Source organism: Ostrinia nubilalis, chromosome 11 (genome assembly GCF_963855985.1).
Source record: "Ostrinia nubilalis chromosome 11, ilOstNubi1.1, whole genome shotgun sequence".
In the NCBI taxonomy this organism is placed as follows: Eukaryota; Metazoa; Arthropoda; class Insecta; order Lepidoptera; family Crambidae; genus Ostrinia; species Ostrinia nubilalis.
In genome coordinates, this window is record NC_087098.1 from 1103060 (window position 1) to 1120652 (window position 17593).

At 40.0% G+C, this 17593-nt stretch overlaps 3 protein-coding genes across 3 annotated transcripts in view; 2 read left to right on the plus strand and 1 right to left on the minus strand.

Annotated features, from left to right (window-relative positions):
* Nucleotides 1-10302, plus strand: part of LOC135075960 (intermembrane lipid transfer protein VPS13A-like) — a 101254-nt gene extending 90952 nt beyond the window's left edge. Inside the window, exons 49-57 of the mRNA XM_063970407.1 lie at nt 59-199; nt 356-536; nt 2879-2992; nt 4867-6054; nt 6565-6707; nt 7227-7361; nt 7407-7528; nt 9365-9491; nt 9930-10302. Coding sequence (XP_063826477.1) covers nt 59-199; nt 356-536; nt 2879-2992; nt 4867-6054; nt 6565-6707; nt 7227-7361; nt 7407-7528; nt 9365-9491; nt 9930-10067 — 2289 coding nt within the window. The 3' untranslated portion in view covers nt 10068-10302. The remainder of the gene's footprint in view (nt 1-58; nt 200-355; nt 537-2878; nt 2993-4866; nt 6055-6564; nt 6708-7226; nt 7362-7406; nt 7529-9364; nt 9492-9929) is intronic.
* A 3051-nt stretch (nt 10303-13353) lies between these two features.
* LOC135076038 (coiled-coil domain-containing protein 130 homolog) lies at nt 13354-15167 on the minus strand. The gene is made up of 4 exons (XM_063970488.1): nt 15028-15167; nt 14607-14936; nt 14212-14472; nt 13354-14062 (listed from the first exon to the last, which is right to left on the minus strand). Exons 2-4 carry the CDS (start codon nt 14916-14918, stop codon nt 13514-13516), a joined length of 1122 nt encoding a protein of 373 aa, XP_063826558.1. The 5' UTR covers nt 14919-14936; nt 15028-15167; the 3' UTR covers nt 13354-13513.
* Nucleotides 15168-15587: 420 nt separating this feature from the next.
* Nucleotides 15588-17593, plus strand: part of LOC135075961 (WD and tetratricopeptide repeats protein 1) — a 33057-nt gene continuing 31051 nt past the window's right edge. Inside the window, exons 1-2 of the mRNA XM_063970408.1 lie at nt 15588-16062; nt 16145-16256. Of these exons, the coding sequence (XP_063826478.1) occupies nt 15866-16062; nt 16145-16256 (309 nt within the window). The 5' untranslated portion in view covers nt 15588-15865. The remainder of the gene's footprint in view (nt 16063-16144; nt 16257-17593) is intronic.

Consider the following 17593-nt stretch of genomic DNA (forward strand, 5'->3'; position numbering starts at 1 on the left):
TCGGGGACTTCTCGCGCGGCATGAAGCAGTACTATGAGCCTTATTTGGTGAGTGCTAGAGTTGCTTCTCGCTTGGCAGCTGGACGCAGCTGGTGCAGCAGTTCCACGTGCTAGTACTAGGCCTGAGCATCCTCGGGAACCCTTATAGCACCATCGGGGACTTCTCGCGCGGCATGAAGCAGTACTATGAGCCTTATCTGGTGAGTGCTAGAGCAGCTTCTCGCTTGGCAGCTGGATGCAGTTGGTGCAGCAGTACTAGTACTAGGCCTAAGCATCCTCGGGAACCCTTATAGCACCATCGGGGACTTCTCGCGCGGCATTAAGCAGTACTATGAGCCTTATCTGGTGAGTGCTAGAGTTGCTTCTCGCTTGGCAGCTGGACGCAGCTGGTGCAGCAGTTCCACGTGCTAGTACTAGGCCTGAGCATCCTCGGGAACCCTTATAGCACCATCGGGGACTTCTCGCGCGGCATGAAGCAGTACTATGAGCCTTATCTGGTGAGTGCTAGAGCAGCTTCTCGCTTGGCAGCTGGATGCAGTTGGTGCAGCAGTACTAGTACTAGGCCTAAGCATCCTCGGGAACCCTTATAGCACCATCGGGGACTTCTCGCGCGGCATTAAGCAGTACTATGAGCCTTATCTGGTGAGTGCTAGAGTTGCTTCTCGCTTGGCAGCTGGACGCAGCTGGTGCAGCAGTTCCACGTGCTAGTACTAGGCCTGAGCATCCTCGGGAACCCTTATAGCACCATCGGGGACTTTTCGCGCGGCATGAAGCAGTACTATGAGCCTTATCTGGTGAGTGCTAGAGTTGCTTCTCGCTTGGCAGTTGTACTGTAGGCTTAGTATGCGTGCCACGGCCCACGATAAATCTGATCGAGACACGCATTCTAGCACGGCTGGTGCTTCGAGTTACCTAAGACAGTGGCACCTACTGATAAGCGATAAATCTGGTATCACGTTTGCGATTACTAGATAATAGTGAACTTGAACAAAATAAACCTTGCAAAAATTGATTTAAAAGCAACTTTACATTATCAAGTCCAATATGAAGTATGTATTTAAGGGAATAGTAAATAGTACTATATAATTATAGTAAGTGTTAATAATGTTAACGTGTGACGTCCACCCACAAAGTGGACCAAGGACCTCATAAAGGTAGCAGGAAGGCGCTGGATGCAGGCCGCTACCAACTGGTCAATATGGACATCTTCGGGGAGTCCTATGCTCAGCAGTGGACACGCCGTGGTTGAGATGATGATCATGATCAACCCTATATGACATGACACATGTTGAGCGGTAGCCATTTTCGGTTCTAAACTAGCTTATAATCAAACTGTATTATTAATGTTCGAACCAAATAAATGTTTTTCTTTCTACACTCGCGAGCAAAAATATGGAATCACTCTATTTGTTTCGAGCGATCACAAAAACTAAATGACTAATAGAAGACAAATAAAAATGGTACCATTTTAAAGGCAATATTATAAACTTTAAATTGATACCACAGATAATACATAATCATTCGGTTCTTAAGATCGCTCGCTCGGAACACAAGGGGGTGATTCCATACTTTTGCTCGTAAGTATACAGGGTGGAATTTTGTAATGCCACCTGGAGGGAAAGTACTCTTAATATTGTAAATAGAAAAATTATCTCAAAGAAAACATTCCTTTATTTTTGAAAATAAATAGAACTGCATTCAAAGATTTCCAAAAATTTGCTTGCTACACCCGGGAATCGAACCAACTAAAATCTGTTAAAAACTACATCCTGTATTTTAATTTTCTATTTACAGTATTAAGGGTACTTTCTCTTCAGGTGGCATTACAAAATTCCACCCTGTATATTACCGTTTTCTCCATGTTCTCCCCCAGGGCTCAGTGTTCGGTCGTCGCTCGCTGGAGGCGTCGCAGCGCGTGAGCGGCGGCGCGCGCGCCCTGCTGGGCCATTGCGCGGGCGCCGACGCTGCCGATGACATCTTCCGCGACGTGCCCAAGGCCAAGCCGGCACGGAGGAAGCCAGGTCAGTGCACTTTGGGATCGGGGTATATGAATAATAGGATGGCTTATATGAATAAAAATACTAAAATTAGTAATATTTTCTTCTAAAATTGTGATACATGCTTATACGGGAGAGTACCTATCTATGTTAGACACAACTTTATGTTTTACAGCATAAATACTAACGATCCTATTCAAGATATTTTTGTGATGTGATTTCATCTATCCATCAGGTTTCTATTACAGGATACTAATTTTGTGGTTTTTTTTCTTATTTATTCTTTATGTGTTCCACGCACGAAACTTATATTTTGCTTCTCATCTTTATGTCTTCTTTTTTGTGTCTTCCTCGTTTATTTTTCAGTTGTCTTTTTTGTTTCAAAAAAGTTGTCTTTGTTGTTTTGATTTTCGTTTTTTTTTTCGTTTTCTTCATCGTTCACAGAGCATCGATATTTGGGTTTTATTTGTCTTCTGAGTTTCATTAATTCGACTAGTAGCTTTTGTGTGAATGGGTTACAGACTCCATCCTCAGTATCTTAAATACTTATTCGATAAATTTGACCAGTTGTTTTTTATGAAAGAGGGTCAAACAGGCATGTTAGAAACTTTAGTGCATTGGTTCCCAAAGTGGGGGGCGCGCCCCCCAGGGGAGGTGCAAAAACCTTTAAAGGACGCGGGCCATCTGTGTACTTAAGTATAAAAAACCTGCGACCGCTGGGAGAATGCATTCCAGACTGCTCGATACTACCAATAAATAATCTTGAATGGAGGAGGGGGGGCGCGAAGTTTTTTGTATGGTCGAAAGGGGGCGCGTTTCAAATAAGTTTGGGAACCAAAGCTTTAGTGTTTATAATACAAGTTTGACAATGGCCGTCTAAAGGTGACGAGGAGTCAGCCAGCAACGATCTGCCAGCGGCCGTGTTGGAGGCGGCGCGTGCGCACCCGGCCAGCGTGGCGCTAGCGTTGGCCGGACTCATCGCGCGGCCCACTGTCGGTAAGCCTCCCTGGGTCTTGTGGACTACCGAAGATTGATATTAGGGATACATTGATGTGGGATAAAGTTGGAAAGGAAAACATCGACATTAGAGTTAAAACCACTTTTTTCTAAGAATTTGTATTTTCAAATAATACTACCCTCGTGGTATGCTCAATATGCTCATCTAAAGCACGGTCTGTGAGCACGTTGAATTATGTCCAATGACCCCAAGCTACCCATCCTTATCGCTCGCGCGTAATTATATTGCTGTCGCGAATGTGCGACGGGCGCCCGCAGTGAGTGTGAGAGCACGACAGCAACATAATTACGTGCGAGCGATAAGGATGGGTAGCTTGGGGTCATTGGACAAAATTCTACGTGCTCACAGACCAGACTATAGAAGAGGGAATCGAACCCGCGTTTCTCGGATCCGACTCGACACCGACATCATTGGATTATTTTCGCTTTAAAATTGTTATTTTCAGTGTTTTTATAGACACGTTGCAAACATACTTTAAAAAGTAACATGAGTATTAGTTAGATCTGTATTTTTTATTGAATTCATAAATGTTTCTGTGATAGAAACTTCTACTACTATTATTGATATTATAAAAGGCTAGTATTGACGTTATAATATCGATGTTTTCCCACTTTGTTGTGACAAACTCGTCGTGAATATTAATCCATACCCTTGCTATGATCGTTGACGATATGATATATTCTTAGAAACTGAAAAGCCGGTCTAAGTGAAATAATCGTTTTGATAATGATGAAACCTAAAAGTACTTTATTTACTTCCCAAAATGAACTACATTATTTATTTAGTAATATTTTTCTCATATTTTATTATACGATCACGAATTATATTTGCAAATACGTTAGCGATCGTAGTAAACAATTTTGTAGAATATGGACCAAGTTGCAAACTTACTTTTGTACCTATTGATGTTCAGATGCATGTTTGCATGCTTAGAAGAGTAAATGATAAAATCATTTTAATATTAATGTTTAGAAAACTTTAAAATGTTTACTTACTCATTTTATTATTTGGTGCAGCCTTCTATTATTATTGTCCATATTTCATTAACTGTTAATAAAGTCTGAATTTACAGCTTTGGAATGGTCTGTCTGAAAGTAATTAGGTCACATTAATTTGTAATTAACGTCTGATTGGGTGCTAGCTAAACAATAAGTGAATCTGTCTTTTTCTTGATCTTTTAGCTATATTACTTACTACCTAGGTCTCTAAATCGAAATATTTATCGAAATAAGCATGGCTACACATACTCATATTTTGTTAATTTTATTTGGTGTGTTAACAAACAAGCACTCAATGATACGTTAATTTCATGTCTCATTCTGTCACGTGGTGTATTCGTCCATTAATATTTTCGTTTTCTTTTCTGTCTGCGTGGATAGACGACGACTATCTTGTTGTTCGACGTAAGTATCTTAGAGCATGTTTGTTTTATTAACACTAAGTTACTATAATATTTATTCAATGCTACAGGTGTAATTATTACAAGTTCCAAGTTTACCGCATGGCATGGTAGAGTTATCTGAACCGATTAATTTATTTTAATATAATGAGGTAATTAATGACCCCAAAATTAACGAGACTAATTTCTTAATTTGTTGTTAATCTGTTTCATACTTCAAGGGCACATAAATCACGGGAACTAACGATAATAGCACCTCGGTGACGAACGCACGTAAACGTTAATTACGACGAGCAGAACAATGTCAAGTGCTCAATATAAATGAGGTGAAGTTTAAATACTAATGAGGTATCGTTAATATATAATGTACCTAATAGTTTGTCTCGCGATTATTTCAAACGTGTCCCGTAAAAATGCGTACGAGTGTTGTGTTTGTCGTTGCGCTGTTCGCAGCGACTGACGCAAGAACGCTGGAACCTACAAACCGGGGAATACTTGACGTAATATACGAAACCGTCACAGACATCGCAAACTTCATAACCAACGTACAAGACACCGTCAACATAATTTTCAACGCACCAGAAGAAAACACTCAGTCAAATACAACTGCTCTAGAGGATGCACATCTGAACATCACTGAATTGGCTACCAAGTATGGATATCCCATTGAAGAACACGATGTCCTGTCTGATGATGGATACATCATTAACGTTCATAGAATACCACGAGGCAAGAATAATGTCACCAATAATTTAGTAGCCTTCCTGATGCACGGGTTCGTTGAAAGCTCCGACAGCTGGGTTCTGCAGGGTCCCGACAAGGCTCTAGCTTACATATTAGCTGATCAGGGCTTCGATGTGTGGATGGGGAACGCTAGAGGGAATAAATACGCCAACAGACACATCTCAATGGTCCCCAACCAGACGAAATTTTGGGAATTCACGTGGGAAGAAATTGGCGTTTTTGATCTGCCAGCAATGATTGATTTCGCCCTTAATGTTACTGGACAAGACAGTTTATACTACGTGGGGTACTCTCAAGGGTCGACGAGCTTTTACGCGATGAGCGCTTTGAAGCCAGAGTATATTAAAAAGGTAAAGCTGATGTTTTCGATGGCGCCTGTGGCTTGGATGGCACACGTGAAGAGTCCGCTCGTGAAGATGTTCTCTCCAGCGTCAACTGTCTTGGGGAATATCCTCTTAAACAGTAACATTCCTAATACAGACTTTCTTAGCTCCATGTTAGATTCCTTTTGCAATTACATAAGCGCGTCATGTAACAACGTTCTGAACATAATCATCGGCAATGACAGCAAGTATTTGGCTGGCATAATGCCGGCGATAATGGGTCATATGCCGACCACTTCGTCGACGCTGCAGCTAGTTCACTTCGGGCAGCTCGTGAAGTCTGGAAGGTTCTGTCGGTTTGACTATGGAGAGGCCAAAAATATTCAACTGTACGGTACTGAAATTCCTCCTGATTATGATCTCAGTGAAATGACTGTTCCTGTAGTTATATACTTCGGTGAAAACGATTGGTTGGCGGTGCCTGATGATGTCGCAACACTGCAGAAACATTTGCCGAATGTTGTTGAGTCGAATTACATAAGGGATTTTAACCATATGGATTTCATGTTCGCTGGTGTGGCTAAGGATTTTCTGTATTCAAAGATCATGAAGTATATTTTCGAGTTTGAACATCGGCTGTGAAGATTTGATTGCGATTTGAGAGAAATACTATAAATACGGCATTGTGTACATAATTTATTGTTTTAATAAATGAAATAAGTATTTATTGTGTTTGTTTGGTATTAATAAAATATGAAATAAGATGGAGTCTTTTTTTTTACAAAAACCCGTTACTATCAAACCAATTAACCATCGCAGCCGTGGTAATTTTATACTGAAAAAAAAAAGTCTTGCAACTGTAAAATCTATTGCTTTTCAATAATTTCCGAATTCGTTTGCATATTAACATTCGCGTAGGTATTCTCGCTTTCCTCCACCATATGTCTGTCACTGGTGGATGTCGCAATTTTTTCCCCGATGTCCGCCATTTGGGGACAGCGAGAATACGCCTTATTATTGTGATGTAAATGAGTACTAGCAGCCAATCAAATAAAAAAACATAAAATAACACGTAAACTTACAGACTTATGCCGCGAGGCTGCTCGTGCGTCGTTATCGCGGCAGCTGGGTGCCAACAGCGCGGAGAACGCTCTGAAGGCGTGCGTGGAACGCAGCGGCGGCCGTCTCGTGGCGCGCCAGCGGCTGCCGCGACACTGCCCTGCCGACGTGAGTACAAAAGCTTGTAGATTTAGGTCTTCAGATCCTCCTCTCCAGTCTTCTCCTCTTCTCTTCCTTACAAATCTTGCTAGATCACATTTTCGCATGCGTGCTGAAATCCGCATCACAGGAAGGGACGATACCCATAGACCGGCGCGCGTCGGAGCGCGTCGAAGCGCACTTACACAGCCGCGGCAAAGAAAATAGTATTTTATTAACAGTTCTTAGAGTCATAATTGCTTACAACTGATTAACTGACATTTCAATCCGGACGGATGCGCGAGCATGCGTCGAAAGCCGGTCGGCTCCGAGCGTATTCCAGCGGATACGCGCGAATTTCACCACATTTTTACGCTGCGCTGCGCGCCGACTCGCGCCGGTCAATGTCAATCCTGCCGAAAAGGGCACTTACAATGCATGGATTATTTCAGAATTTGAATCTTATTAAGTATCTCAAAGAGCCTACGGCGCTCGCAACGCAATGGAGGCCCTAAATAATGTATGTAACTAACTATTTATGGTTTGCAGGGCATCAGGCCATACTCGCAGCACGCGGCCCTAGGGCTGCAGCTGCTGAGGCAGCTGGGCCGCGGCCACTACGCCGACACCGACGCCTACATCGCGCACGCGCCGCTCGCGCCCGCCTCGCTCGGCACGCTGCTGGTCACCACGCAGTGAGTACCTGTGGGCAGCAGGCCGCACTCGCAGCACGCGGCCCTAGGGCTGCAGCTGAGGCAGCTGGGCCGCGGCCACTACGCCGACACCGACGCCTACATCGCGCACGCGCCGCTCGCGCCCGCCTCGCTCGGCACGCTGCTGGTCACCACGCAGTGAGTACCTGTAGGCAGCAGGCCGCACTCGCAGCACGCGGCCCTAGGGCTGCAGCTGAGGCAGCTGGGCCGCGGCCACTACGCCGACACCGACGCCTACATCGCGCCCGCCTCGCTCGGCACGCTGCTGGTCACCACGCAGTGAGTACCTGTAGGCAGCAGGCCGCACTCGCAGCACGCGGCCCTAGGGCTGCAGCTACTGCTAGGGAGGCAGCTGGGCCGCAGTCACTCGCACGACTATCGCCCGATTCCCATATTCAATCCTTGTCCAAATCCGGATTACAACTGTCAAATTGAATTCAGTTTTAGATTATATTTTCAAAATTTTCGATGCATTTACACTTTAATATTGTTTAAATAGTCTTATAAACAATATAAAAATGTAAAAACATCAAAAACCGCAGTTATTTTGGCCAAAAACATATTAAAATTTGACAGTTGACAATCCAAATCCATATAATTTGGATTAGGATTGAATATAGAAATCCACCGTATGTAAGCCCAGGGCTATCTTTAAGCCTACTGGTGGCCTTGGGCATTCAAGGATCAAGGGGGCCACAAGAACAGATGGGAGCCTCGATCGCTAGGCCCTAGGTAAGTGCTCAGGGGCGAAGAGGGACTAGAACCGGGCACTAGACCGTACTAACAACATGCCACGTTGATCGTAGCGGATCGCCAGTTATCAACATAATAAGGTTAAAACTATGAACTAAATAGGCTGACACAGGAAACTTGAGGAAAGGATACGCTGCTTCTTCTTGTACTGACCTTATTCCCGTATTTATGGTAGCGTTAACGCTTTCTTCGGCCAAACTAACGCGTGCAGCTCGCGTCAGCGATGGCGATCTGACCGCCGTGATCGCCATCGCCATCGCGCACGCAGGCTGCACACCTTGGTTTTTATATTAACCGGCAGACAGTGGTGACTGAGTTTGTTGCGGCGCTTCTTCTCAGCACTTGCAAAATGTTGGTCTCGAAGCGCTGCACTGTGGGCGAAAAATCGACCTCCCCTTTCATAGGATTATGAAAAAAATAAGTGTTGCTTTTGGCACAAATAAAGTATGCAGGTCTATAGAACACATCAAAACATTAAATAATTATCTACCTACTTGTCATTAGCTTATTACTAACACTAGATTAAGATTATCATGTTACTAACACATATGGATGTAATGTCTGAAATAAAAGTTTTATTATTATTATTATAGTATTCATGGGCCTTGTCTCGTCGTTTACACCTCATAATGTGAAATTGTATGTTTCAAATGTATGAAAATGAAAATAAAATACCTCATAACTTTTTTCGGTCTTGCTCGGTCAGGCTGAAACTTTCAGGTATTGTTACCGAGTCTGTAACGAAGCTGCACGATCTTTTACTTTGATCCCAAACGGTCCCGAATAGAAGTTATGAATTTAATAATAAAATGAATATTTATATGACATTCCTGTGAAATTCTGTGTAGATAATGTATTACTAAGGTACTACGGAAAGAGAAATATTATGTACAGGGAGCTCATTTGAACAACAAATTACCAAATCATTTTTTAACCGACTTCAAAAAAGGAGGAGGTTGTATGTTTGACTGTATGTATGAAAATCCTATGAAAGGGGAGGTCGATTTTTTGCCCACAGTGCGCTGGTAGGGTAAAAAGATTATGAGACATGTAGAGGTTCCTTAAGAGCAAAGTATTTGACGATTTGTAAGATCTATTTAATAGTCTATACAAATAAAGAAATTTTTACTTTAACTTGGGTTGGCCGAATCTTACAACGTGTGAGTGAAGGCGCGTTTTAAAATCCTAATTGCAAACTCTTAACTTTTATGACTTCTTCAGGCACATATTCATGGTGCGCGCGGGCGGCGGCGGCGGCTCGTGGCACATCGAGTGGGTGGTAAAGCTCGACGACATCATCGGCGCGCCCGTAGTGAGAGGAGACCAGCTCGTGTTAAACATCAAACAGGTATGCCCCATCTGTGGCTCTTTTCCTCATCATCATAAGAGTCCCTTCATACTAGCGTTTGTTCAGCGTAACGATGGACGTATGAGCAGATGATGCTCGCGTCGCGTTGTCGCGGCCATATCTGCTAGAGCACATGACTCGCCACTGCGTGTTGCATGAGGCTCGGTACTGTGGTAGCAATAAATTCATAGACAAGGAGTATATCTACCCCCTTCTCCCATAAAATTTCAAATATTTTCTACAATGAGGCTGAAGCCTGCCAAGCGTGGGGATATAGCAAAACCCTCCACTATAGTGGAGGAGGCATATAGTCCAGCAGTGGACTGTAAAGGGCTGTTGATGATGATGAGGCTGAAGAAGTTTGTATTAAGAATCCACATTAGCGCCAGAGCTTCGTCTAATCAAAAAGCAATGAAAATTATTATGTTTTAATTTTAGGACGAAATGGTGAACTACTTCTCCACCGATGAGAAAGTCATCGAAGTATCTGACCCCGAGGTGCTGCTCTGGCTGAAGGCCAAGGTGGAGTGTGCCCTCATCCTGGCGCTGGAGGACAAGCGTTGCCCCAACGAGTAACGACTATGCCACGAATTTGCTACAAATACACAGAACTGAGCACTCTACGTAAGATGTTTTTGTAATCGGCATCTGATGGAATCCCCGGCCCGGCTCTATTGGGTTCGTTTGGACGATTTCTTTTTATTTAGTTATGTATGTTGACTCTGGTTAAATACTGCTTTCCTATGCAGCTTTAGTTACGGCGAAATGTTTAAATTATACCCAAAGAGGTATTAATTAGATTTTGTTAAAAAAAATCTAAGTAATATAACGTTTACATTGCAGACAGCACATCAAGTTATACATTTTCGATGCAAAATAGCCTGTATTGCGACGAGATAAGACGCCACTGTGTTTAGCTTGATGTGCTGTCGTCTGTACCCATATATGCCGGGTTGTGAGAGCCTTTATTTTGATTTTGAGTGGAAAATTAAGTGACAAACACCACTATCTAATGACGCAACTTTTCCTTCACTCTTTCCTTGTAATTTTGGGACATCGAATATAAATCACTAGCTTTGATCGTTCAAAGTGAGAATATTTAATATTATTTTGAGGAATTCATTATTTTAGTATCTTTCTCAATCTAACTTATGCACCGACTGGATTAAAGTTGCTAAAATAATATTTAAGAATACTTACATAATAACTAAAGACTACTGTGTCAGTATTTTTAACTGGACGACGTACTCACACGAATGTAGAAAAAATTTGTTGTGTGAATTAAAAAATCTGTCTTTTTAATATTAGTAACAATGTTTCATTCTCAGTTATGTTCGGCATCCATCTTGTGCTAATACAAAATGGCAGGACATATCAATCAGCTGACATTGTTTTCTTGACAATAATCCGTTCCCAACGTTTTTTACTCTAAACCTTTTTTAAATTTGATAAGAAAATCGTGTATAACTAAAACTTGCACACTTTTGCAAACTGTAGACGATATCTACATAAAAATGTACGATCTCTATATTCTAGTCTATGTATTTTATTTTAACCAAATACAGTATTAATTTTAAAACTTGTTTATTGAATTGTTATTGCTTAATGTTTTGTTGGTCGTCGCTTAGAACTTTATATGTGAGACACAAGATTGTATTAGCTATATTCTTAGAAAAATGTTTGAAATATTGTTAATTTTAGTATTAATATAAGATCTAAACGCACAGCAAATTATTGCTACTATAAGCAGACATTCTTACAGCAAGAAAAATAAATTGAAATGACGTCATTGGGCAAATGAAATAGGTGCCCTATATTCATTTGAACGGTAGCAGGGACATACTAAAGAGTATTTAATCCATAATATGATATCGATTTACTAAATTACGAGGTCATTTAGACGATTAACATATAAGTACGTGTTGTACATTTAGATCAAAATGGCCTAAAATCCTAAATAATATCTATATCGCAAGCAATTTACATAAAGTTATTATTGATCTAAATGAACAACAAAACGATTATTGTCACATTACTCCCGCATGACCGAATCAGTGCAATTGTCTACATCGCCGGATACTCCCGTAGGTAGCGTATTGAATTTGAATGTTAAAGTATTTTCGTAACCAAGCATTTATGTACGGGGCTGGCCGTATGTATTGTCAACCAATGTCCTCCACTGAGTTCGAAAAAAATATGATTCAAATTGTACTAGAATCACCGCCGTTGTAGGTAGTTCGGTATTGGCAATTTGAAGATGTCTCAGTGACAAGCTTGAGGTGCAGACGCCTGTATCTTTGGGATAGTGGTTGACAACCCATGCAGCAAGCCCGTTACATTAAAACTGTATTATTGGTGTCTATGCTATTAGTTATAAGTCTGTTATGTTGTCTAGTCATATAAATGTTAACTATGAGACCGATTATGTATGCTATGTTTATTTGTTAAGCCAGATTATATTTGTCTGACGTGTTGTGTCATCATGACGCATCAGAACTGAATTGGTTACAAACTTTTTGCGACAGGTCAAAAGCTATAACGACAGGACACGATACGTCATTCACTTAACACTCTAGCTAGTGAATGAAATTGATTCCGTTCTGATACGTCACGTCACAGCACTCTAGACAAATATAAATCCGGCTTTAGTCTATAATTTAATATGAGCCACGTTGAGTGAAGAGTTGACGTGCCTCCGCTATTGAGAGACTGGTCACGCTTCGCTTAATTAATTTTGACTCATACATAATCGGTCGCCATACACTGTTTCGCTATAGCATACACGAGGAGTATTACAATTTAAAACAGTCGTTTAATAACGAATATAGACATAAGAAGAGAGCTTTAAAATAACACCATAAAGGCTGGCAACGCATCTGTAACGCCCTCGGGACTACGGGTGTCTATGGGCGAAGGTAATTATTTACCATCAGGTGATCCGTCTGCTCGATTGCCATAAAAATCACATTTTTGTTACAGTATTGCACTTATTACGTACAAAACGTTCGATGACGTTTAACTTGTTATACCGTCGGTGGGCCTTAACTACACTTGGCAGATTTTGACATCAAATCTTTGTTACTTCTCTCGTGCATGCTATAGTGTAGCCACACTTCACTTAGCTCGTCAAACTGTATAATGGTTTATCTTGCGCCAGAGTAGGCTTCTACACATAAAGTTAAAAATATTAAATAAAACGTACCTAAACTAAAGAAGCGTATTGATTTGACACAGACGCTCTCAGTGAACCTTTAAGTTTTTTCTTTGGTACTAATCTCCGCAAGAAAATTATAAATTCAATTCACATGATATTTAGATAGTACTCAATGAATTCTGGAGAACCGTTTTCATTGGCGTATGATGAAAGAGAACGCTGACATCTAGCCAACTAGGCGCACACTAGGCGACACGCGACAGCGACAGTTCGGGACTAGACGCGACAACAAGCTTCAAAGCTTCGCACACTTGGCGTCAGAGTCGCGTAGTCCAAAATTTATTTATTTATTTCCACACACATTATCACTATCTTTACAGGTACTTAAAACCTAATGCGATAGCATAACTTAATCTAGGTAGGCTTAATAATAACTTAAAAACTAACCATACAGTATCTATTTACATTTTATAACTAATAATACCCAAAGCCAAAAATATATGAAATTGTCGGCCGCAGCCTGTCTTTGCGTCTAGTCGCCGAGCTGTCGCGTGTCGCCTAGTGTGCGTCTACACTACAGTTGGCCGATATGTGTAGAAGCCATCAAATATTAGCACTAAGCGTAATTATAAGCTTACATCGAATTGATCATGTTAATCCATGCCTATGAAACAAATGTTTTTTAAATGGAACAAATAAAACAGTATATAACTTAAATGTAGTTTTATTTGTAATTTTAGTGTGTAACAAATAAACTTATCTTTATATTTATTTCTATGTTTAATCTTTGTAATAAATTATTAGAAAAATATGTGATGTGATTGTTAATAATAACAGTACTGTGTCAACACAAAATACTTTATAGGTGTCAATCACTTTGGGCTGTATCAGAGTTATCATCACTGGATCCATAGGCACCTAGCAAAGACAAACTGTTACTATTCTTAGAGGTATCAGCTAAACAATTATCTTTAACATCTTCCTTTTCTTCAACAGGTACAGAATCACTATTGTCTATTACTTTCTTCTCATCTTTAATGTCTTCCTTTACATTTTTTTCTAGAACTATTTTATTATCTGATGACTTATTTTCTGTTTTTTCTTTTACATCATCTTTTTCTGTTCTAGGTTTCTTTAAAGCAATTCCTAATGAGGATCTTGTTATGGTAGCAGTTTTGCTTAAGATTATTTTAGTATCTTTAGTGCCTTTACTGGAACTTGGCAACACAGGAGTTTTTAAGATTTTCTTTCTAACCTGGGACTGTTTTTCTTCTATTGTTCTTGAAGGCCTGAGAGACAGGAGGGAGGCCATGTTCCGGTCATCTTGGGACTCCGGTAGCAAGTCAATATTGAGGGAAGACTTTGCTAGCAGCAAGCTGTCGTTGACTGAAGCCTCTTCAAGCTCTTTTCTTCTTTTCTGTAAAATAAAATGTAACAGGAAAAATGAAAAAGGTTTTTTCAAAACTTTTATTTAGTGAGAGTTGTTTTATATCTATTTATGCCACTTAGATCTAACAAGGCTATTAGATTTAAATAAAGATAAAGTATGAACAAAACATAACATACCCTAAAACTTTTTCTCAGCATACAATTGGATTCATAATCATCTTTCCAGACGGATTCATTCCTCCCAACCAGTCGGCCAAGTCTCGGCTTGTCTTGCTTGGCCACATCTTCATCACCGGTCTTATGTTCTAAACGGAACATGGCATCATCGAACAGCTTTTTCTGTGCCTCTTTGGTTTCTGGTACTATTTGCCCATTCTCTGTTGGATCCCATCTGTTTTCTTGCCGTCTTGCTCCGGATACAATAACATAGTCTAAGTTCTGAAAAAGGCATTGAAATATAATTTTAGACCTTAGATTCTAGAAAAAAAATACTGACTAAATTAACAAAATAAACTAAAAAGATTTATCTGTTGTTTTTGTTCAAAATGAAAAAGTATTTGCAAACCACTTACTCCAGGGTCAGTTTTGATCTCAAAATGATTGTCACATAAATGGCACTTCATCCTGAACTGGTACACCGGAGTGCTGTAATACATGCCAATCTTTTTCTTCTCAGCGTTGTACCGCACGCCCATGCCGATGTGGTTCTTGCAGCCCTCACACCAGATGTTGTATGGCATTTCAAAGCGTATGATCAAGATCCCCATATGGATCTTCCTAGCACGCTCCCGGAGTGCATGGGTCCCCAAGAATTTGTTCAACCCCCCGACTTTGGGGTCGTAGTCAGGGGGATAGTACAGGTTCTGGCCTTTGCGTTCACCCATCTTGACTGTTTAGAAGTCCTGTAAATACAGTTTAAAACAGGTGGATTAAAATGAAGCACTTTGTTTTGTGGTTAAAGTTAAACCATTTAATTTGAAGCTCCTTACTTACCGGTTGCTTAAAAGCTGGAAAAATATTAAAATTAAATCACTTGTTTATTATTTTGCTCATGTGCTTTGTAGATAAAGAAATTTTAAAACACTGCAGTCCTATTCACAAAAATCACAAATCAGCTGTGTTTTGACATTTACAATAGGGGAGCGACGAGCGAGAATATGACATATCGATAGTTTGAACGACGTTCGTTCTACATTCGCTCTTCCAGCTAATCGATAATCGTATCGATTTGAAGCCCGACAGTTATTTTTAGTGGATTTTGATTTAAATCAAACAATCAGCAGTCGAATCAGACACTAATTCATTCCCGTATTGACGTATAAAAGGGTTTAAAAAGAAGAAAGAAGTCTAGGGTGATTTCATCCGCGCTGATAAATCAATCGCATATTCGTATGATAAGATGCAGCAAATTCTTGTTTCTTATTCTGTATCCTTTATCCTCAAAATACTTTCTGATTTAGCATCGTTCTGTGTCCAGCATCTACAGAACGATTTTGTAATCGAGCAACATGCAAATCGATCGCTATTTTCATTTGACACATTCGGCTCTCATCGTCATAAATTATCATTCGGTCACATTTGACAGTTTGCTTTCGTTTTCTTCACGAAATTAACTTGTCTTCGTCTAGAAAAAATCTTTTTGTTCATTGTTATTTGTTTGTTAGCCGTGTAGATTGCTCATTAAAGTGTTTCTCTGTGTATCTACAATTAGTTAATGACTCCTAATGTGTTGTAAAATGTCGTGCACTATAAATAGCATAGCTCGCAGTTAGTTGTAATTTGGTCTGATTGTGATGGTTGATCAGACATATTGACTAGTTACTGAGCAAATATGGGTCGACGAGAGGAGCCCGCCTGGAAGAGGGGGATAGTGGGGCTGTCCATGGCCCGCGAGCGCGGCGACATCCAGAAACAGTTCCAGCATCGATTGACGGTGACACGGGACACCATCGAGAGACTGGGCCATGAAGCTACGCTTCACGGGCATATGGGCTGCGTGAACTGCCTCGAGTGGAATAAGGACGGATCGTAAGTGGTGTTTAACTCTGTAGTGAACTATTTGGAAAGTATTGATTTGATTGCTTGACTGGAGTACCTTTTATCTTTCAAGTGTGCTGGCTTCGGCATCTGACGATCTCCACATCATTTTGTGGGACCCCTACCGCCACAAAAAGATTCACAAAATCACTACAGGACACACTGGCAACATTTTTTCAGTGAAGGTAAAAATTATGCAATTCTCTCTTCATGCAAATCATCCATTATTGCTTCAATATACATAATGTGTGTGGTTTATGTATACCTACATAATCACAGGTTATTATTGATCATGACCAATTGTGATTGTTTATGGGCAGTCTATACAATCATGTTTGTGATTTACTCAGTGCTCATTATCTACTGGCCTAGAATCTAAATAATAGTGAAATGCTTCATAATATGTTTGTGCATGTTTGTTTAGTTATGTGTCATATTTATTTTTCTTCTCTCCTTATTCATTGACTTTTTTGTTTTGAGTTTGTTTACTTCTGTTTGGGTTTATTACACTAAAGTAATAGGTATTGGTAATCCATGACTTGTGATATCAAAATAATAGAATAAACATGTTTACAAATAAATACATATAGTAAACAAGAAATAAGTCTTCTGGAAAATGGTTTCAATACTTATTATAATTTGTTTTTTGCAACTGCATAATACTTTCTATATTCTGTTTGCTTTGTTGCATAATGTATATGAATCTCATTAACATTAACATATTCAAATAAGTTGGCTTCCTCTTACAAGCACTGATTTAATGGAAGTTCAAAAATGCAATAACAAAGAAGAAGGTGCAAAATTGACCCACATTCTACAGGAAAGAAAAGTACCTGAGTTAATAATTTTGTATGGGCCGTGCCATGCATCTTCTCCTTTCATTTCAAAGTTGTCTTTTTCAGAAGTTCCTAATATTCTTGTTTGAACACATTGAACTTTTTAGTGGTTTGTAATCTGCTTAAGGATACTTCTTTGTAAACGTTGATACCTACTTTCCATACACTATGATAATTATTGTGATTTTGTAACTGCATATTTTGTCTTATCAATAAACTCATATTTTTTTCCTTAAAAGTATACCATCTGTGTGTAATTTATACACGAATTCATTGTAATATGTATCTCTTACAATATTTCTATTGTTGGATCTTTTCATAGTTTGCTGTAAGTGCATTTATTGCTAGTAATGGATACCTAATCAAGTTTAAGATAAGATATTCTATTCAGTTGCAAGCTAGCTCGTGTGCGCGTCATTGTATGACGTCATCATGTGGTACTTTAGGTACTTAAACTTATTGCTGCAATGGTCTTGGCTAGATTAACTCCGAATAAAAAATCTGCACACTAGGAATTTTCTGTTACAACTAATATGTAAATTAGCACATTTAAGCCTTCACAAAAGATGCAATGTGTGTGTGCCATATAAGGAACACTAATCTACTGAATTAAATAATGCAACAATTTACGTGATACTGATGATACACACGAGTCTCCTAATAAGCAGTGAGAAGATATTACTTAG

What these genes read in the sequence shown, in the direction of transcription:
- LOC135076038 (XM_063970488.1), bottom strand. Translation starts at nt 14,918, where the DNA reads ATGGGTGAACGCAAAGGCCAGAACCTGTACTATCCCCCTGACTACGAC. An exon ending in AGATCAAAACTGACCCTGGA is followed by an intron (nt 14,473 to 14,606) that starts GTAAGTGGTTTG and finishes TGCCTTTTTCAG; the next exon opens with AACTTAGACTATGTTATTGT. An exon ending in TGCTGAGAAAAAGTTTTAGG is followed by an intron (nt 14,063 to 14,211) that starts GTATGTTATGTT and finishes TTTATTTTACAG; the next exon opens with AAAAGAAGAAAAGAGCTTGA.